At 37.9% G+C, this 21,536-nt stretch overlaps 2 protein-coding genes across 2 annotated transcripts in view; one reads left to right on the forward strand and one right to left on the reverse strand.

The window, feature by feature from the left end:
* Positions 1-11,943, forward strand: SNRPF (small nuclear ribonucleoprotein polypeptide F). Its single transcript, XM_047867343.1, has 5 exons — positions 1-22; positions 5,377-5,738; positions 7,626-7,751; positions 11,198-11,262; positions 11,817-11,943. The coding sequence occupies exons 1-5, from the start codon at positions 1-3 to the stop codon at positions 11,881-11,883; spliced, it is 642 nt and encodes a 213-aa protein (XP_047723299.1). The 3' UTR covers positions 11,884-11,943.
* An 852-nt stretch (positions 11,944-12,795) lies between these two features.
* The window catches only part of CCDC38 (coiled-coil domain containing 38), a 55,687-nt gene continuing 46,946 nt past the window's right edge, over positions 12,796-21,536 (reverse strand). Inside the window, exons 14-16 of the mRNA XM_047868377.1 lie at positions 19,208-19,413; positions 16,646-16,739; positions 12,796-12,909 (exon numbers count right to left, since the gene is read on the reverse strand). Of these exons, the coding sequence (XP_047724333.1) occupies positions 12,796-12,909; positions 16,646-16,739; positions 19,208-19,413 (414 nt within the window). The remainder of the gene's footprint in view (positions 12,910-16,645; positions 16,740-19,207; positions 19,414-21,536) is intronic.

The following is a 21,536-nucleotide window of genomic DNA, read 5'->3' on the forward strand; positions in this document are numbered from 1 at the left end:
ATGGCGATGGTTGTACAACAATGTGAGTGCACTTAATGCCAATTAACTCTACACTTAAAAATAGTTAACATGGTAAATTTTATGTTTTGTATATTTTACCGCAGTTAAAAAAAAATCAATAGCGCTGAGACTAAGAGCAAACAGGAGAAGGGATTTCTAGATGGAGAGAATATCAAGTGTAAGTACATGGAGTTGTAAAAAAAAGCATGGCCTGTGATTCAAAGGCAAGTGTTGTGGTTTGTGGGACGGAATGGAAAGAGATGAAGTTGGAGAGAAACTTTGGAAAGGAGTTTGTTTTAGGCTGCTAGTAATCGGGAACCATCCAAGGTTGGCTAGCAACAGAATACTATGTCCAGACTTTCATTTTGTTTGGGAGGATGGAGCTTAGAGATACCTCTGGCAAAAGGTGGGTAACAGATAAAAAGGTAGAATAGCAAGCTTTGTTTTTAAAAATTTGTGTCAGTGTAGGGGCACCTGGATGGCTCAGTCGATTAAGCATCTGACTCTTGGTTTCAGCTCAGGTCATGATCTCATGGTTAGTGAGTTCAAGCACTGTCATCGCAGAGCCTGCTGGGGATTCTCTCTCTCTCTCTCTCTCTCTCTCTCTCTCTCAAAATAAATAAATAAACCTAAAAAAATTAAAAAAAATGATTCAGTGTAAACCTTCAGACTATGAGGAAAGGTGGGAGAGATTGTATGGAACAGGAGACTGTAGGAGAAATTCCATGAGATTTTGTTTTGTTTCCTCTGTGTTCTGCAAACACTGAAGTTTCCATTTGGACACATTAACTTGTTAATGCCTGTGTGTCCATTAGGAATTTTACTTGAAACTCACCACTGCCACCCCATGGAAGTATGGCAGTATGTTTAAAGTCAATATTTAATGTTGATCATCTAGTTGAGGGCTCCCAGTTTTTTTACCCCCAAAGTCTTTTATTATCTACCTTTCACCACCCCATAACTTGATGCTATGATTTATGAAACTAAAAGACATCATTTACTGACCAATTGCTTTCCCATTTTTATAAATTAGATACATATATAAATGCCAATCAGAGCTTCTGATCCATGATAATCGACCAGTATTTAGAGTTGATTTCATTCTAATCAAAATCAAAGAAGCATGACATTTCAGTCTTATACAGTCTCCATTAGCTAAATGTACAATTGTTTGACTATACTTCGTTAGTTGTTTTGTTTTTTGATAATAAAAATAGTTTGCAAAATCTCAATACTACCTACAAAGTGATCCAAGTCTCTAAAAACAAAACAAAACAAAACAAAACAAAACAAAACAAAACAAAAACAAAGTGATCCAAGTCTAGGGTTGTGTGTTTATAAACCACTGATCTAATCCACTGATTTTCATCAGGGGGTGACTGTGCCCCCCTGGAGGCAATGTCTGGGCAATGTCTGGAGACAGTTTTGGTTGTCACAACTTGGGGGGGGGGGCGAATTGCAACTGGCATCTAGTTGGTAGAGGCCAGGGATGCTGCTAACATACATACATTCTACAATATAGGGACAGACCCCCAACAAGAATTGTTTGGCCCAAAATGTCAATAGTACCAAGGTTGAAAACTCTGGTCTAGTTCAGTCCCTCTATTGTATAAATTAAAAAAATGAGACCCAGAATTGTTAAATTCTTCCTTTTATTTCAGAAACCTTACTTTTTTGAGGGAGAGAGAGAGAGAGAGGGAGGGAGAGAGAGAGAGAGAATAAGCACATGTGGGGGAGGGGCAAAGAGAGAGGAGAGAGAGAATCTTAAGTAGGTTCCATGCTCAGTGCAGACCCTACAGGGGGCTCGATCTGACAACTTTGAGATCATGACCTGAGCCAAAATCGAGAGGCAGAGGCTCAACTGAATGAGCCACCCAGGCACCCCTTGTTTACTTTTTAATTAGACAATGCATTCAAGGATTCCAAAAATAGTACATATATAAAGGTATTTAGGACTTGAACAGACATTTCACCAAAGATATACTAGTGGCCAATAAGCACACGAAAAGATGCTCAACATCATTAGTCATTAGGAAAATGCAAATCAAAACCACAATAAGAAGGTTTTTAAAAATTATTATTAGGATTACTAGAAAGGCTATAGTATAACTTTTTAAAAATTGAAAATAACAGGTGTTGGTGAGAATGTGGAGAAGTTGGGACTCTTGTACATTGCTTATGGGAATGTAAAATGGTGCATTATTGGAAAATGTTGAGTAGTTCTTCAAAAAGTTAAGCATAGAATTACCATATGACCCAACAATTCTTCTTGTAGGCCAATATCCAAAAGAATTTAAATACAGGTTCTCAAACAAATACTTGTGCATGGATGTCCATAGCAGTATTACCCACAATAGCCAAAAAGTAGAAATAACTCAAATGTCCATCAACAGATGCATGGATAAGCAAAATGAGGTTATATATACACAGTGGAATATTACTCAGCTATTAAAAATAATAAAGCAGTGCTATGTGCTACAATGTGCATACCTTGAAAATATTATAGGAAGTGAAAGAAGCCAGATACGAAAGGTTGCATACTGAATTATACCATTTACTTGTATAAGTTTATTTATTTTGAGAAAGAGCATGATTGGGGGAGAGGCAGAAAGAGAGGAAGAGAGAGAATCCTAAGCAGGCCCTTGTGCTGTCAGCGGGGAGCCCGACTCAGGGCTCAATGCAAAACTTAAACTCATGAACCATGAGATCATGACCTGAGCCATATCAACAGTCAAATGCCCAGCCAACTTAGCCATCCAGGTGCCCCTGTGTGATTCCATTTATATGAAACATCGAAACTAGGTAAATCTAGAGAGACAGAAAGCAGATTGGTGGTTGCCAGTGCCTAGGGGGAGGGAGAAATAAGAGGTGACCACTTAATGGGTACAGGATTTTCTTTTGAGGTATTGAAAATGTTTTGGAACTAGATAGAGGTGGTGATTGCAAAAACTTTGTGAGTATACTAAATGCCACTGAACTGTATAATTTAAAATAGTAAATTTCATGTTATGTGAATATCAGCTTAATAAAAGGAAGTTAAATATATATATATAGTGAATATATATAGTGAATATATATAGTGAATATATATATAGTGAATATATATGTGTGTGTATATATATATATATATATATATATAGTGAAAAGCTTATCTTTGTCTGTTTTCAGCCGAGTTCCTACCCATAGGTAACCAGTTTTCTTAGTATCTGAGGAATCTTCCAGTATATGATGCACAAAGAAACAAATGGATAGATTATCTCCCTCTTTTCTTTCATACAGAGGTAGCACATTATATAAGTTATTCTATGCAGGATTTTCTCAGCAATTTACCTCTGACATGGACACTCTTGAACATCACAGGCCAGTTTATTTAGTGAAATGTTCCTAAAACTGGTTCCTCTGATATTTCCTGGTGATTAGATTCTGATTGTGTGTCTTTTGTAAGAATAGCACAAAAGTGCATCTTCTCATTGCATCTTATCAGGTGGCACACTATTTTGATTTGTCCCATGGCTAACAATGGTCATTTGATCATTGGATTAAGGTGGTACCTGAAAGGCTTTTACCATAAAAGCAATCAATCATATAACATGTGCTACTAAATCTACCGTAAGTGTTTTCAAAGACATTTTCTGCTATCTTATATATTGACTTTTTTTATATAACCTCATGTATATAAATAACTTTTATGTGTCAACTCAGATTTTCTCAGTGTTGTCTGTGTCTGGGGTCCTGTCTCTATAGTTACAGACTACTTCATGAGGTCCCAGGTTCCTCCACCTGTGGCTCCTCCCATCACGCTAAGCTGAAGCCGGGGAGTTGATTTCCTCAGCTCCGCTCTGCCAGGACATAAGATTGAAGTGGTAGGTAAATTCCCTCTCAGTGCCTCCCTTTGTTGAACTGTTTCAAAGCATAATATTTCAATAAACTTGTCCAGAGACAGCCTGTATGGCCAACCAACTGAGAGTTTCTGTGAAGGAGCTGTGGCCAGCTCATTAATGTAAAACCTAGCATCTGTTTCTCCTTCCGCGTCTTACCTTTTTTCTTTTATGCTTACTGCCCTGGGATTGTGCCTGCCAATAAAGCATTCACATTTAAATTTTTTCTTGGGGTCCATTTACAAGGATCATGGGCCTGACGCCATGGGAGAAATTTCTTTTCAACCAGAGTAATGGAAACAAGTGTGCTTTTCCTGAATTATTATTTTTTTAAATATTATGGAAATTGGATTATGTAACCAATCATATTTCTCTTTGCTAGGACGCCATAAAGTTTAGAGACAAATGTACGGCCCACCTCTAGCCAGTGCATAAGGCAATATGGTGTAAATGTCTGTATTCCAATCTTTTTTTTTTTTTTAAGTTTATTTATTTTGAGAGAGTACACACACACGTGCGAGTAGGGAAGGGGCAGAGAGGGAGAGAGAACATCCCAAGCAGGCTCCGTGCTGTCAGCACAGAGCCCAAGGCGGGCTCAATCTCACAAACCTTGAGATTATGATCTGAGCTGAAATCAAGTCAGAGGCTCAACCCCCTGGGTCACATCCAAAGTCTTACCCATTACTACAAATGCCTCCATACACATTTAAACCTCAATTCCAGGGGCGTCTGGGTGGCTCAGTCGGTTGAGCATCCGACTTCAGCTTAGGTCATGATCTCACACTTCGTGAGTTCGAGCCCGGCGTCCGGCTCTGTGTTGACAGCTCAGAGCCTGTAGCCTGCTTCAGATTCTGTGTCTCCCCCTCTCTCTGCCCCTCCCCTGCTCATGCTCGGTCTCTCTCTGTCTCAAAAATAAATAAAAACATTAAAAAAAAATAAAAAAAAATAAACCTCAATTCCAACTCCATTTTCTTAAGGCCGCAAAAACAAAAAAACAAAAACAAAACCCATCAATGCTCAAAGTGCTTACTCTCCAAGAACTGCATTTAGTATTTCAGATCAGAGAAAGGTAAAAGCCTGCATCTGGAAAAAACAAATGAGATTCTGATCAATACTGTTACATCAGAAGGATAAAAGACTGCGACTGCGCCGGGTTTCTGGTGGCAATGCAAAAGAAATTGATCTATAGGGAGGCCACCACACCATATCCTAGACTCAATTTGACCTCATCTTAACTATATTCTGTACTTCACTTTCTTTGGTGAGTTTCACCTTGGTCTAGTCTTGCTTCTCGCATTCCCTTTAAATGAGCATTACAGAACAGAGAAGGAGACTGTGGCAGAGGGGCACCCAAATCACAGAATCTGTGGGAAAGCGAACACGAAACTCAAGAGCCCAAACCCCGTTCTCACAGCTGTGAAAGGACAAGCTGGTGAGAAATCACGTCCGCTTTACAGAGTACACAGCATTTCTCAGTGGAACTCATAAGGCAGGTGAGCAAAGGAGAACCCCCCGCCCGCCTCACTGGAGAGTTTCCCTAGCAAGGGCCCTGGAGCAAGTGGGGCTACAGAAGTTTCCCACAGGGCTGTGCGCGGCGCGGAAGGCTCAAACACTCACGCTACCGCTGGTTGCCAGGGGACACTTCACAGCCACCTCCTCCAATCAGGACTCATCTCTCTGTGCCCAATCACAGAAGCCAAGAGAGCTGTAGTCGGAGGTGAAAGGTCACGCTGCTGTTTGGCGGCCATTTCTCTGGAGGTTCCGCGATTCGCGCCCAACTGTAGCTACTCCAGTCACGAGGGACGGACGACAGCTGGGTCGGCGGCGAGTGGCCTGCGGCATTTGCTTATAGTCGCGATGGTAAGCAGGAAGAAAGCGACCGGAGTCGAAGAGCCAAGGGAGAGCGGGTGACCGGCCTCGCCGGGCCCGGGGCTTGGTTCGCTCGGTTCCCATTCATCCGCGTGGGGTGCCGCGCACCCGGTCGCCTGCCTCTTTCTCCCTGCTCTGCGGATCTGAGGCGCGCGCTCTCCTTCCGATGCCCTTCCCTCCCCAGAAGTGCCCCTGACCCCATGCCCCTGTTCGTTTGAATGTGAGCCTGAGGTACCTTGCTGTCTGGGACCACAGGGTCGAGGTAAAGATGAAGCGGTCTTTATGCCCCACTTACCCCACTCCAAAATCGGCTTTAATTTCATCATGTGGGGATTCCTGACCCTGCAGCCCACTGGAACACAGAGTGCAGGCTTTGGAGCATTCATTTGTTTGTTTAGCAAAAAAATTTTTGAGCGCGCGCTACCAGATACTGTTCTAGGCGCTAGAGTATAAGGTGAAAAGTACTGAGGCGGACCCTGCCCTAGCTTTACTCAGTCGGGTGTGAGAGATAGACTTTAATCAAATAACATAAACATGTAATTACAAATAATGTGAAGTACTGATGCTGAGTATCAGGATGCTGAGTAACAGGATGCTGAGAGGGTGCAAGATGGTACATTAGAAGACAGGTCAGGGATGGCATCCCTGGTAGGATTTCACTAACTAAATAGGAAATAGGACATCCAGCCCCTTAAAGAGGAAACGTGTACGAAGCATGGGGAACACGAGCGTGTGGGCCCCAAGGCTGGAAAGAAAGCTTGACCAGTTGGAAAAATTGGCGGAAAGCTACACCGCTTGAAGAACATGGTTATGAGATAGGATGGGGAAGACCCTTAGGTGGTGGTAAGAGGTCTGGATTCTACTTAAAGTGCAATTGAAAGCCATGGAAGCATTTTAAGTAGAGCTATCACATGATAAAGATAATACTTATGTGCATAAGTTGGAGAAAGACCAGAGTGAAAACTGGAAACCCATTAGGAGGTTATTGCAGTAGCTCCCATGTTCTTTGAGATTACACTGCATATGCTTATCTTAGAGGGGTTTAGTAGCCAAGTTCCTTGGTTCTTTTCTTTCTTTGGGCTGATGGGTGAGCAGATGAGAGAAGGAAAAATCTGAATTCACTGGGAGATACCACTACTGGTTTGTTGAATAGAAACTATCGATTGCCCATATGTAGCCCGGAGGCTTTACTAAGTCAAATAAGACCCAGCAGACCACCTAGCTCCTGGATTCAAGTGAAAGACTGAAATGTCATCTGCCCCCTCCTTACCTCTGTAGCCTCCTATTTGGGACTCTGACATCACTGGATTGTTTGTCCCTGAGATCGACTTGTTGCTTCACTCTTTACTCCTTTTACATAGGTAGCCTCTTGTATCTAGAACAGCCCTTTCTCCCTCTAGAAATACCTCTCATCCTTTAGAACGGAAGCATTACTTTGGGCAACCTCTCCTTTTGACTTTGGATTGACTGGTACCCTTACACATGCTATCTCTTATTACTATATTGCAGTGCAATACCTATTTGTATGTGTTTTGCCCCTCCCCCTCCCAGTGTGAGCTTCTTGAGGACAAGGACTATAGTCTACATTATTTTTTTCACAGCGTTTACTTTGTTTTTTTATAGTCTGGAACAATGAGTGATGTATAGTAGGTATTCATTGTTTAAGGGAATACTGAATGAAATTGCCTACCCGGGTGTTTAAATTTCTCATATGCTCTTCAACAAATAAAAGTGAAAATTAATGCAGTAAGTGAGAGTCAAGAGCTTGCTTTATTTTGATACCATAAAATATTGGTGATTTCGGTAGAGGGGAGTAAGTAATGAAAACTGAGCTAAGGAAAAATAACTGATTGAGATCTTTTTTTATTCTTTGTGCAGAGTTTGCCCCTCAATCCCAAACCTTTCCTGAATGGATTAACAGGAAAGCCAGTAATGGTGAAACTTAAATGGGGAATGGAGTACAAAGGCTACCTGGTATCTGTAGATGGCTATATGAACATGCAGGTAAGCTAAGGAGATAAGGATCATTAAATTATATTTATTTTGCTTTACCTTAACTCCTCAAGAGCTTATAAGAATACAGTCAACTAAATTGATGAACATAAAGCAAAATTCAAGAAAAAAAAGTCAAGGTCAAGAAGGCTGTTATAATTGTGATAAACTGTGTACAAGACCTGTTAAACCAAAATTCAGCCATAGAATTGACTTCTAGTGGTTAAAATAAAAAGAACTCAGATACTTGATTCATTGTGGTATAAAGGAAACACAAATGGTTTTTTGGTTTTTGGGGGGGTTTTGTTTTTGCAGAACAAACAAAACTCTCCAAGCATTTAGCTCTGAAAGACATTTTTCAAGTGACATTTTTAAGTCTTTTAATGAATGCTAAAGACACAAAATCAAAGTAATTCAATAAAAGTATTTCTTGAGGGAGAGGATAGGCCAAGCCAAAGGAATTGTTGAACTGACTGCATGTGTGTTAAGCTAGCTTCTGTAAATGTTTAGGACAGGATTTTTTTGTTTTTGTAATTGAGGTAAAACATATGTAATGTAAAATTTACCATTTTAACCATTTTCAAGTATAGAACTCCGTGACATTAAGTACATTCACATTATGGTATATCCATCACCATTATCCATTTCTAAAACTCTTATATCATCCCCAACTGAAACTATACCCATTAAAAGATAACTCCCCATTTCCTCTAATCCCTGGTAAACATTATTCTTTCTGTTTTCATTCTGGGTACCTCATATAAATAGAATCCTACAACATTTGTCCTTTTGTATCTGGCTTATTTCATTTAGCATAATGTTTTCGAGGTTCATCCATGTTGTAGCATTTATCAGAGTTTCATTCCTTTTTGTGACTGAAATAATATTCCGTTGTATGTATATACCACATGTTAATCCATTCTTTTATTGGTGGACATTTGAATTGTTTTTCCACCTTTTGGCCTTTGTAGTACAATGAACATGGTTATATAAATATTTGTTAGAGGTTCTGCTTTCACTTCTTTTGGATATGTATCCAGAAGTGGAATGATTGGATATAAAGTAATGCTTTGTTTAATTTTTTGAGAAACTGCCATACTATTTTAGCAAAACATAAAGGATCAGTTTCTCCACATCCTCACCAATATTTGTTACTTTCTGTTTTGATAATGGCTATTCTAAAGAGCGTAAAATAATCTCATTGTTTTGATAATCATTTCCCTGATGATTAGTGATATTGTGATCTTTGTGTGCTTATGGCAATTTATACATCTTTGGAGAAATGCTTGTTCATGCCCTTTGCCCATTTAAAAACTGGGGTGTTTTGTTTCTTTGTTACTTTTGTTTCTTTGTTACTTTGTAGTAGTTTACAGCCAGGTTTTTGATGAAAGAGTTTGAAATTGTATTTTCCTGAAGCATAGGTATTTATGTGACTGATTAATGGCAGATGGATTTTAAAGGTAGTTGGTCAGTCCAATCATGACTCTAAGTATTCCAAACTGGTACTTCTTGTAGGAAGAGTATTAACAGGGGCACCTGTAGGCAAAAAGAGCTGAGATTTTCCTTAATTCAAGAGGTTACCACTTGAACAGATGATGCTTAGGTCCCCAAAGTTCTTATAGAGCATGGTTTTGGCCTGGATAATTCCTCAAGCAGGAATCATTTACCAAGGCCATAGAAAAATCTGAAGAGTAATACCAGTCTGTTGAAATGTTCCAGACTTAAATAGTGGTAGTGATTACACAACTTTATGAATATATTAAAAACCACTGGGGGCGCCTGGGTGATTCAGTACAGGTCACAATCTTGGGGTTTTTGAGTTTGAGCCCTACATTGAGCTCTCAGCACAGAACCCACTTTGAAGCCTCTGTCTGCCTCTCTCTCTGCCCCTTCCCACTGTCAAAAAATAAACATTTAAATTTTTTTTTTTTAACGTTTATTTATTTTTGAGACAGAGACAGAGCATGAACAACGGGGGAGGGTCAGAGAGAGGGAGATGCAGAATCTGAAACAGGCTTCAGGCTCCGAGCTGTCAGCACAGAGCCCGATGCAGGGCTCAAACTCACGGACCGTGAGATCATGGCCTGAGCCGAAGTTGGCCGCTTAACCGACTGAGCCACCCAGGCGCCCCAAAAAATAAACATTTAAAAAAAATTCGGGGTGGGGGGGAAAAACCCACTGACTTGTATCCTGTAAAAGTGAATTTTATGCTGTGGGCATATATCTCATTGAAAGAAGTAAAGAATACCCACAGAATATTTGGTTTTAGAAGTAATGTAGTTCCTAGTGAGCCTACCAGAGTTGTGAAGTGTATCTGAATAATTACAACCACGTTAATGAGGCTTTTGAGTTTGTTTATTGAATGAAAATTTATTGACTGCCCATTACGTGCCTGGCTGTGTGAATATACCAATGAACAAAACAAAGTCCCTACTTTGAAGAAGTTTATGTTTTAGTAGTGGGAGATGGTAATATAATGTGATATCAGGTAATAATAGATGCTATGAAGAAAAAGAAAGCAGAAACATAGTGTGCAGTGTTAGATAGAGAGCCAGGGAAAGCTCTGAGGAAGTAAATTTAATCCGAAAACAGAATTGAGTGAGGAACTGAAGAGAGTATCTGAAGAAAATGCATCTCAGTTTGAGGGAACAGCAAGTACCTGGGCTTTGTGGCAGGAACTTGTTTGGTGTGTTTCGGGCATGGCAAGAAATCCAAAGCAGAATGACTTAGAATGATAGAAGAATGGAATGGTAGTCATAGAGGACTTTTTACGTGATTGTGATTTGTAAAAGTTACAAATAAAGTTTTTTACCTATATGTGGAAGGAAACCTAAACTTTTTGACATAAAGTTAGAAATAATAGTTTCCTGAAATAACTATAAATTATGGTTACCCTGAATTGTTTAACTTTCTCTTAAGAACTTATTTCTATTAGCACATAATTTTTTAAAATTCTTACTCAGTTCTTTGGTTTGGTTGTTGACTAATATAAAAGTGTTAGATATTTTAGCTATAGATTTTGTACCCATTGGGTTCTTCAATGTGATATGGTGTTATTACTCAGTTAATACCTGGTTCCTTAGAACTGAATTTTTGGAAAGCATTTAAATCACAACTTATTCATAAATTGGAGACTGTCTTCCTTGACATGCTGTTTTAATGTCTAATACAAAGGAGTGTTACATAACTGAGAGATTTAAAAACTTACATTGAAACAAGCTTTATTATATATTCTATATCCATCAATGTTAACTTTACTGAATGTTTATATGAAACCCAAAAGTACTACAATAGTAAAAGAAAGCTAATATCCTGTTAATTATAGATAAATGTGAGTTGTTGGTATAGAAAGGTTTCAGTTAATAAGTTGTCTCACCAGTATTACCTAATATTTTAGGTAGTGTTACACTATTTTTCTCCTGTATTATTATACTAATATACTTTCTTTTTATTTAAAGCTTGCAAACACAGAAGAATACATAGATGGAGCATTGTCTGGACATTTGGGTGAAGTTTTAATAAGGTAACAAGAATAGTAGTATATGTAAGGAGTTACTAGTGAGCACTAGAAATCCCTGTTTTAAATTAGTGTCTCAATTTCAGAATTACTTTCTTTAAATCACTATTAACATAATATTCTACAGTTAGACTTAAAGAGTTTTGAAACCCTTAAACTTGTCAAAGAAGATGGAAATTTTTTGGAGTTATCCTTAAGATTTTTCTAGTGTTGATACTAAACTTTCTAGCTCTTGGTGTAACCTTTTTCAGTGGTTTAGGTGGAAGAGCTTGGTTTTGAATTTTAGTTGGGTCTGGCTGCTATTAGGGATTTTCATTATATTCATTTTGAAATAGCTTCACACCTTCAAATTTGGATCATTACCTTTGGAAGATCATAAAGATACCATTTCATAATACCTACTTGGTAAATAAGTGCCATGTGCTTTTAACAAAACTTTTTTTTAAAAAAGAAATGATGCATTGTAAATTGTAAATATTGTAAATATCTAGCAATAGTAATTCAGATCTTAATATGGTTTCCGGTTGGAACAACAAAATGGACTGTTTTTCTATTTACAGGTGTAATAATGTCCTTTATATCAGGGGTGTTGAAGAAGAGGAAGAAGATGGGGAAATGAGAGAATAGCATCTTTTGTGGGGAATTTTTTTTATATATATTTCTAGACAATAAACTTTTTTTTTTCAACTTGTCTTGTGAACTATTCCTATTCAGATATTTAAACGCAGAGCTCAAATGTTGAAACAGTTGAAAGATTATTCACAGAATTAATGCTTTAAAAGACACTCAACTTCATTCAAGTTGGTTTTCTTTTATAAGCTCAGTATTCTTTTTTTTTTTCTATAGGGAGAAAATTATATGCTTAATAAACACTTATGAAGGTGAATTTCAGTGCTTTTCTTGTAATACTATATTAACTGAGACCTTTTAAAACAACTTTCTTTTAAAGTTATTGAGCCATTTTTGTCATGTATAAAGTTAAATATTTCCTTAGAATTAATGTATACTGTTTCATTTTACTTAGTAGTCAACAAATTACCTGTTAATTTAAGTTTTAAACTCCTCAAAACCATTTAGATGTTTTAGAGTTATACACTGTTAAAATGTATACTCCACAGTGATAAAATGTACACTATGAACTGTGCACTGGTTGAAAACAAATTAGATCATTTAAAGTCCTAGATTGTCAGAGAATGCCATTATTGCACTTTAATGGTCATTCACCACATTGTTAACGCAATGTTAAAGGAATGTAACATAAAGTAATGTAAGTTAAAGTACACTTTGGATGTGTAGCTCCAACTGGAATAACCCAAAGATATAAATGTTTAGCTTATGGTATACTACTTAGGATATGGTAATAAAAGCCTTCAACAAAAGAAAATAACTGCCATTGCCAATCCTATAACCACGAGAATAAGTGCCTGTCTTCCTTAAATTGGTTAGGCCAGCCAATGGGGCAGAATATTGCCATTACTGAAAACCAAAATCTACAAAATGCCTAAAACATTCTGGCAGTAAATGTCTTAGTGCACCTATTCAAGTGAAAAAATATTCTTCCTCTAGTGATTTTGTTCTTGTATCCTTGACCAAAAGTAGTTCATGTTTGTTATCAGATGGAGGTTTTGAACGATAGGTAAGTCTTCTTCCCAGCTGAAACAAAAGAAACAATACTTACTATTTTTCATCATAACTACTTTCTATTGAATTATAAGTAAAATAATAACATTCACTTGATTTTTCCCAGGAATTACATGGCTCAAAGTAGTAAAAAAAAAATCAGTTACAAAGGGATTGATAACCTAATGGGTGTCCAACATGCTAGGCAAAATTACATAATAAATAGAGCACCATAGTGTGCAAGAGACAGAGCAGTTAGGTTTTATGCGAAGTTGGGTGATTTAGGTAAAGTCAAAAAGCATATGTTTCACAATCAGCAAAACTAAAAGGCCACCAATGGAATGGGAGAAGATATTTGCAAGTGACATATCAGATAAAGGGTTAGTATCCAAAATCTATAAAGAACTTCTTAACACCCAAAAAACAAATAATCCAGTGAAGAAATGGGCAAAAGACATGAATAGACACTTCTCTAAAGAAGACATCTAGATGGCCAACCGACACATGAAAAAATGCTCAACATGACTTATCATCAAGGAAATACAAATCAAAACCACAATGAGATACCACTTCACACCTGTCAGAATGGCTAACATTAACAACTCAGGCAACAACAGATGTTGGCAAGGATGCGGAGAAAGAGGATCTCTTTTGCACTGCTGGTGGGAATGCAAACTGGTGCAGCCACTCTGGAAAACAGTAGGGAGTTTCCTCAAAAAGTTAAAAATAGAACTACCCTATAACCCAGCAATTGCACTACTAGGTATTTATCCAAGGGATACAGGTATATGCTGTTTCGAAGAGGCACATGCACCCCAAGGTTTATAGCAGCACTATCAACATAGCCAAAGTATGGAAAGAGCCCAAATGTTCATCGATGGATGAAGATGTGGTGTATATATATATATATATATATATATATATATACAATGGAGTATTACTCATCAATCAAAAAAAATGAAATCTTGGGGTGCCTGCGTGGCTCAGTCAGTTACGCATCCGACTTCAGCTCAGGTCATGATCTCGCGGTTCGTGAGTTTGAGCCCTGCGTTGGGCACTGTGCTGACAGTTCAGAGCCTGGAGCCTACTTCAGATTCTGTGTCTCCCTCCCTCTCTCTGACCCTCCCCTGCTCTCACTGTCTTTCAAAAATAAACATTAAAAAATTTTTTTTAAATGAAATCTTGCCATTTGCAACTACATGGATGGAACTAGAGGGTATTATGCTAAGTGAAATTAAAGACAAATATATGACTTCACTCATATGAGGACTTTAATATACAAAACATGAACATAAGGGAAGGGAAGCAAAAATAATACAAAAACAGGGAGGGGGACAAAAACATAAAAGACTCTTCAATATGAAGAACAAACAGGGTTACTAGAGGGGTTGTGGGAGGGGGATGGGCTAAATGGGTAAGGGGTATTAAGGAATCCACTGAAACCATGTTGCACTATAAGCTAACTAACTGGAATGTAAATTAAAAAAATAAAAATTAACAAATTTTAATAATGAAAAAAATCATATGTTTCAGATAGGGCCAACCTAGAAAAGCACCATATTTGAGGCCAACATTGCACTTCTCAGTAAGTGCTATAGCCGGTTTTTCCCCCATTGGTTAGAAGAGATCACTTTCCTTGGCTGAATACCAATTGATTGGCATTTAAAAATCCTGTTACATAAAAACGTGAGAAAACCATGTACATCTTCTTAAACATTAGTAATCCTGTTGGCTCTTAGATAAACCTTACAAATGCGAGGAGTGTGGGAAGGTGTTCCATCTGTCGGTGTTCCATCAGGAGAAGCTTAGGGAAACCTTCAGTTTGTACCTATTCATTCCTTCTAAGGCATTGACTCAAGTATATCAATTCTTCTTCTCTTTTAGTCTCCTTTTTTCCTCCTTTATTTTGTTTTGCTTCTGTATCTGAATTTGTGTAAATTAAATGGATGAGAAAACTGTTCTATTGAAGATGAGATTTGATGGGACATCTCCAGTGTCTCAAAAGGGGCACTAACCCTATGTAAGACTGCCTACTGCATCGCAGAATTTGACATTCCTGGCCCAAGGTAACTAACATGGGCAGTCCTCCCCATCATTTTATCAACCAAAGTGGTGTTAGGGTCTAGAATCCCAGAATTCCTTGTAATATCAACTTTTTTCTCTGTCCAAACAATTTCTTTTGGTAACCTTTGTTGTTAATAATGAGAAAATTGCCAGTGATGAAGTGCCCTGACTGGGTAAGAACTATCAGAGGTCTTTGTACATTATCAACTTATCAGATTGCTATTGTTTTTCCATTTTTCTTCTAGTTTTAGTTCTCTCATTTTTGGCCTGTTAATTCAATTCAGTAAGCATTTGTTGAGTATCCACTATGTGCTAAGCTTTGGGGGTACAAAGTCATAAAAATTCACAGTTTGGGGTGCCCGGTGGCTCAGTCAGTTAAGCCTCATTGATTTTGGCTCAAGTCATGATCTCCCAGTTGTTGACATTGAGCCCCATGTTGGGCTTCACACCGACAGTGAGAAGCCTGCTTGGGATTCTCTCTCTCCCTCTGCCTGCACCCCACTCATGCATGCGTGCTCTCTCTCCCAAAATAAAAAAAAAAAACCCTAAAAACTCACGGTCTAGAAGGAAAGATGGATATATTAAGAATAATCATTTCAATGTGATGAGTTTAGTGAATAGTGTGTATATGTGGATGGGTGATGAATGGTAAATTCTCCTTTGGGAGAAAGAGGACAAGTCAGGTCTTCATAGGAAAAGCTAAACTAGAGAAGTCAGACCCTTTTAAAGACGAAATGCTTATTTAAATAAAGTAAGATCATCACTTTTTGACATATATTAACAGTTACCACACTTCAAATTTTTCAAGTACTTCGCTCAAAAGACTGGTTATGAGGCACACAATAAACCTTCCCTGTAGGTGAGAGTTACAACTGTGGTAAGAATCAATGTCCATGGTAGCTTTGCAGATAACCATGGAATTGGCTTCCCCGAATATATTTCAGACCCTAACCCAGAGGAAGGAGAGTAGCAGATAGAAACACAAGGCCCTCCATACCCAGTGTGAAGTCATGGACCACATGGACTCAGTGACTGCCCAATCCCATACTTATTATTGGACAGGTGATCTTGCAATATAAAGAACCTTGACTTCTGGTCCAGAATCTGCTGCTAAATCTGAAGCGACTCTGGGTAAATCATTTTAACTTAAACTATTAATCTATTTTTACAATATGAAGATTAGAAGACCCATCCAATTATATGTAATTCTCTGGGTTTGCCGTCTTTGTTGTTGAATGAAAGAAGCAAGGTTCATGGTTACTATTTGTAAGAAGGAGAATATATACAATAACTACATAGAACATTTCCAGAAAGATGCAGATGAAACTTAGGTGGTTGCATCCAGGGAGGGGAACTGAAAATGACTTATTTTTCACTAAATACTTTTCTATCTTTTGAACTTTGAGCCATATGCTTGTTACTATCTAAAAAAATTATTTAAAGAAAAAATTCTCTGGTTTCATGAACCTGGAGCTAAAAGAAGTGAGGCGAAAGGTTTTTACTAAAAAGTGGGTCTAATGGAGAATCGTAGACCCAGATATTTGAATTATCCTAAAAGTAACAAGGAATCAGAGACCAACTGACGCTGTGACCAGGAAAGACTATTTTGCTAAAGTTCACCCTTGATAAATTAGCTGAATTAGGTATTTCACAGAAGCATTCACATATTAGATGTAGCTGGACCTACTGATAACAAAACACAAACCTTTTTCTTTGGTTGTGCCACTGCCCTTTCCAGAGCAGCTTTTAGCCTTTCCTCTTGGTGTCTTTGTTTTTCTTTAATTTTATCTTCACGTAACCTGTCAAAAAAGGAAAACATTTTTGCAACTATAAATCACAAAAAGTAGAAAAAAGACCTATAGTATTTGGTAATGAACTACCTAAATATTTTATGATTTCCCTTAAAGTTAACTAATACTTTACCTTCACTCATACTATGGCTTTTGAATATTCAGGGGAAATGTCAACAACAGATCCCATTCGTGTTAAAGTGGGAGAAAATGCTTGTCACCATTTTGGAAGAAGTACATCTATCTACCTAGATCTTGGTCTAAAACAACCACCTCAACAAAGCCTTCTTGTTACTCCACTTCTGTTTTAGCACTTTACAGTTAATGTGGACAAGGCCACTTGAATTAACACCCAGCCTCCTCCTTTAGTCTGTTTACTAAAGTATAATGTGTAGAAAAATGCATGAATCGCAGTGTATATTATATAGTTCAGTGATTACCACAAAAGTGTACTTTTCCAGTTAATCTTTTTGAATGGTATCCTGAAATTAAGACCAAGAAATGCTATTTGTCTTGTTCTCTTTAGAGTTCTTGTAAGGATAAAATTACATAAAATGACCTCTGCATATTGGGCCAATGCCTAATGCAGAATAGGCCCTCAATAAGTGATAACTGTTTTATGGACTCCTGTAATTGTAAGTGTAACATTTACTGAACATTTTTTATGCAAAATTAGGTTTATGTGTCTCTAACTCATGGGAAAAGTAAAATTCGTTTTGATAAGAATGACAAGCAATTAGAATTAGATTCATGTATCACTATTGAAAATAAGTTGTAATTACAATCCAATGAAAATTATTTCCTATTGTAGAAAAGAGGCAAGTGCTGTTAGTGTAATCAGTCATAGAGGTCTTCCTCCCCATTTTCATTTTCATTTTTATTTCATTTATTTTTATTTTTTCCATTTTCATTTGAGAGAGAGAGAGAGTACACAAGCTGGGGAGAGGGGCAGAGGGAGAGAGAAAGAGAATTCCAAGCAGACTCCACACTTGGCACAGAGCCCAAAGCAGGGCTCCATCCCACAACCCTGGGATCATGACCTGGGCCAAAATCAAGAGTTGGACCCTCAACTGACTGAGCCACCAGGTACCCTAGTCATAGGTCACCTTATGGAAGGAGTAATCTTTTATTTACAATTTAAAAAAATTTTGCTTTATATTCAATAAAATCCCACCAAGATCACCTTTATATATAATCTGGACTTCATTTTTATATGGAGGAAACAATATCCCCCAGTAAGCAATAACAAAATATCTAACATTAATGCTAAATATTTGAATACTTATGTGTCAAGCATGCTTTAGTACTTTTACATAGATTATTTAATTTATCCTCACAACAACCCTATGAAATACTATTATTAACTGCCATTTTAAAGAAAACAAAACAGACTTAAGAGAGGTTTTGTGGTCTACGTAAGGTCACAAAAGTTGTAAATGGCAGAACCTGCAGGTCAACTGTGGTGCTCGTCTGCCTCTTAACATGCGTTTTTTTTTTTTTTTTGCTTTAGCATGAATGTTTTTCCACTTATCAGCATTCTGTACGTGCCACATTATACTAGGGATCATATATTTATAATCATTGCCTGAAAGGTAGTATGTACATAAAATCCTTGGGGCACCTATGTAGCTCAGTTAGTTGAGCGTCCAACTTTGACTCAGGTCATGATCTCATGGTTTGAGAGTTGGAGCCTAGAATTGGGCTCTGTACTGGCATTGCAGAGCCTGCTTGGAATTCCCACTCTGTCCTCTCTCTCTGCCCCTCCCCTGCTTGCACTTTCTCTCAAAATCAACTTAAAAAATTAAGATCCTTATTTAACTCGGTATGGAAATTTGTAAATCAGTGCATTCTCCTGGAAAGGCCCCCAGGTAGGCAAGGCTGTGAGGGTGGGAGGGGGTGCTGTTTGAGGGATGATAATCCTCATGTAGTTGTCTTGAGGACCCGAATGAGTTAATATGTAAATGCTGTGTGTGTGAAGTGTTGGCAGTTATGCACTGAGGAAGAGTTATGCCCTCATTGCATGGCTCTTTCGAACAATTCCTTCATATGTAGTCTCCTTCCAGTGAAAGGCTCTAATTCTATGCTTTGGGCCCTCCATGACAAGTGCAATTCCCCTTCCACAAGATAGCTGTTCAAAATTTTTTGTATAAGCAGTGAATATTCATTCTGAAAATCCATATTTTCAGGGTAAAATGACCCTTCACCCATCCCAAACTGGATCAGTTGCCCAGGTGAACCAGTGCTCATTACCATTGCTAGTGACACAGTATTTCATAAGAATATTTGATGACCGTGTCTCCCACATTAAATAATAGCTGTATGAGAAGGACATACTCGTACTCATTGAGTCTACTGCATTTCTATCGCGATCCTTGCCATGTCATAGGGGCTTGTTCAGTGTTTGTGGAATCCCAGCAAAAAGTTTCTCAACTCATTAAGTCATTCACTACCCTCATATCATAAGACTTTGACTATACTTTTGCCGCCGTTCTTTCTGTTTTATCCTCTCAATTGTCTCCACATTTTCTTTGGGAATGGATTCAATGAGATCACTCAAGTCCACCAGGCGAGACTCTACTTTTACCAGCTTTTGAACTGGGTTGAGACTGCCAACATCAGCATCTCCAATGCAGACCTTGTATACTTGATTAATTTTTTTACTAAGAGATTCTATCAGTTTTTCCTGAGATTGAAAAGGAGAGCAGAAAACATAAGATCTCATCACTATTTCCTTGTTCATTCAATAAATGTAGAATTCCATTTTACTACATTGCAATGAAATATAGTAGCTCTTATATGCTACTAAACATTTCTTTTTAAAAGAAAAACTAATAGAACAGTGAGACGATGTAACAGTGATTATATCATACTTTATAGTCACATTATTACTATAGTAACACCTTGGATTATTTTAAAAATATTTCAGTCTAGGTATAAAAAGCAATTTTAATATGACAATACCTTTTTGCTTGAGTGTTTTTGTGTACCTGATTCCTTAAGCATTCAAGTAGAGGCCCCATATGTATACATTTTAAATCCTTTTTTGGCCACTCCAATGCATTTCCTTGCAACGCAGCACGTGAGCTTCCTTTTTTTGCACTTATTACTCTTAATGAAACTGTAATCATCCTGTATGCAAGCTATCTGTATACATGCCTTATCTTCCCTTCTAGACTGTAAACACCTGGAATTATTTTGTATATTTACACGTATATCTAAAGCAGCACTTTGCATATAACTATGCACTTAATAAATGTTTGCTGAATAAATGAGTGCATTCTCTCTGAGGGAAAAAAAAAGTTACCAGCAAACAGATTCCCAGGTTGGCCTGCAAAGCCTACTGAATTTAATTTTCATTAATTCCATTGGAAGCCATTGCAGTATTCTGATCCAAGCAGAGGCTTAGGCCAAACCTTGCTGATCCCTGTACCTGGCCACTGCACTGTTTTAACTGTTGGTAGAGATGCTCGAGCTTGTAGGTAATGTGTTTCAAGACCATAAAATTCTCATTCTTTCTCCACCGTGTACCCGTCATTTGCAGTTAAGAGGACCTCAATAAACTGCTGGGCAAAGTAAATCATTCTCCAGGTAGCATCCTGCCCCCATGATAAGATGAGAATCATCATAAAGCCAAGGACAAATAACACTCAAGACGTGGTTCCAAGCCATGGGACACCCCTCCTGGAATCAGACTCCTTACAGAGCTACCAACACTTCATTGCAAGTCAAGATCTGTTACTAATGGTTTACTTCCAACAGCTTGTCCCTCCCACCTCCTGGTGTAACCACCTTTCTGATGGTCCCATTTACCACTAATCACCCCTTTTTTTCTCTCTAAAGTAACACTTACTGTATTTCCTGTTTATATTACAAACATGTTCCTTTTTACACCTGAAACTAATATAACTGTATGTTATACTATACTGGAACTATACTGGAACTAAAGTTTAAAATTTAAAAAAAATTCTCCTTTTAGAAAATTGGAGAAGCATAAAGTAATATTAAAGGAAAAAGTAAAAGAAAAAGCAAAAGGCCTATTTGCCATAAAGCTCCTTTTTTCTCTCCCTTTCTAAATAACATTAATTTCCTATTTATATTAACACTTCTAGAAAACTTTAGAAATAGAAAAACTATGAAAGGAAAAATAAAAGTATACCCATCCACCAAGGAGAAGTGTATATTAGGTATGTAAAAACAATTTTGCTGCAAGGGGAGTACATTAAAAAAATTTTTTTTTAAATATTTTGAACACTGATGCTGAGAAAAAGCAACTTTAATATGAGAATGGCTAGTAGTTGATGAAAATTTCTGAAAGAGACCTTTTGAACACTTAGAGTTTCAGAGGTGGATGGACTTTCAGGATGTCTTCTGTTTTTCAGAATGTCTTTTTTTTTTAAGTTCCCCCTGTGAAACAGGAGAGGAAAAGACAAGGAGAGAGATTTTCCTGACAAGGTAAGAACAGCATAAGAAATAGGATTGGGTAATGGGGTTAAAAAATAAAGACTCACGTATGAGAAGAGATTGAGGGCCTGGCCCAACAGTGCTGAGAGGCAAAGGAAGTGGGAAGCTCAAGCTATAGGCCTCCTGATGACAGAAGTGAAGTGTCCAATTCCTGGAGCTGCCACTAGATGGCAGGCCCAGCCCAGAGTCCCCCGGAATAGGGGCTACCTGAGAGTCTGCAAGGGATGGGAGGAGTTCCAGCTGCTCCCCGAAGGTGGAGTTGGCCAGGATTGTGGAAGACCAAAACTGGGATAAGGACTTTGTATGCCTTCCAAAAGGGAAAGGGAAATGATCTGACTAGAGCGA

Source organism: Prionailurus viverrinus, chromosome B4, assembly GCF_022837055.1.
Source record: "Prionailurus viverrinus isolate Anna chromosome B4, UM_Priviv_1.0, whole genome shotgun sequence".
Lineage (NCBI taxonomy): Eukaryota > Metazoa > Chordata > Mammalia > Carnivora > Felidae > Prionailurus > Prionailurus viverrinus.

Excerpts from the sequence above, each read along its gene's own strand:
- SNRPF (XM_047867343.1), top strand. The coding sequence starts at position 1 with ATGGCGATGGTTGTACAACAAT. Across the intron at positions 5,739-7,625 it reads ATTTGCTTATAGTCGCGATG|AGTTTGCCCCTCAATCCCAA; the intron begins GTAAGCAGGAAG and ends TTCTTTGTGCAG. Across the intron at positions 11,263-11,816 it reads TTGGGTGAAGTTTTAATAAG|GTGTAATAATGTCCTTTATA; the intron begins GTAACAAGAATA and ends TTCTATTTACAG.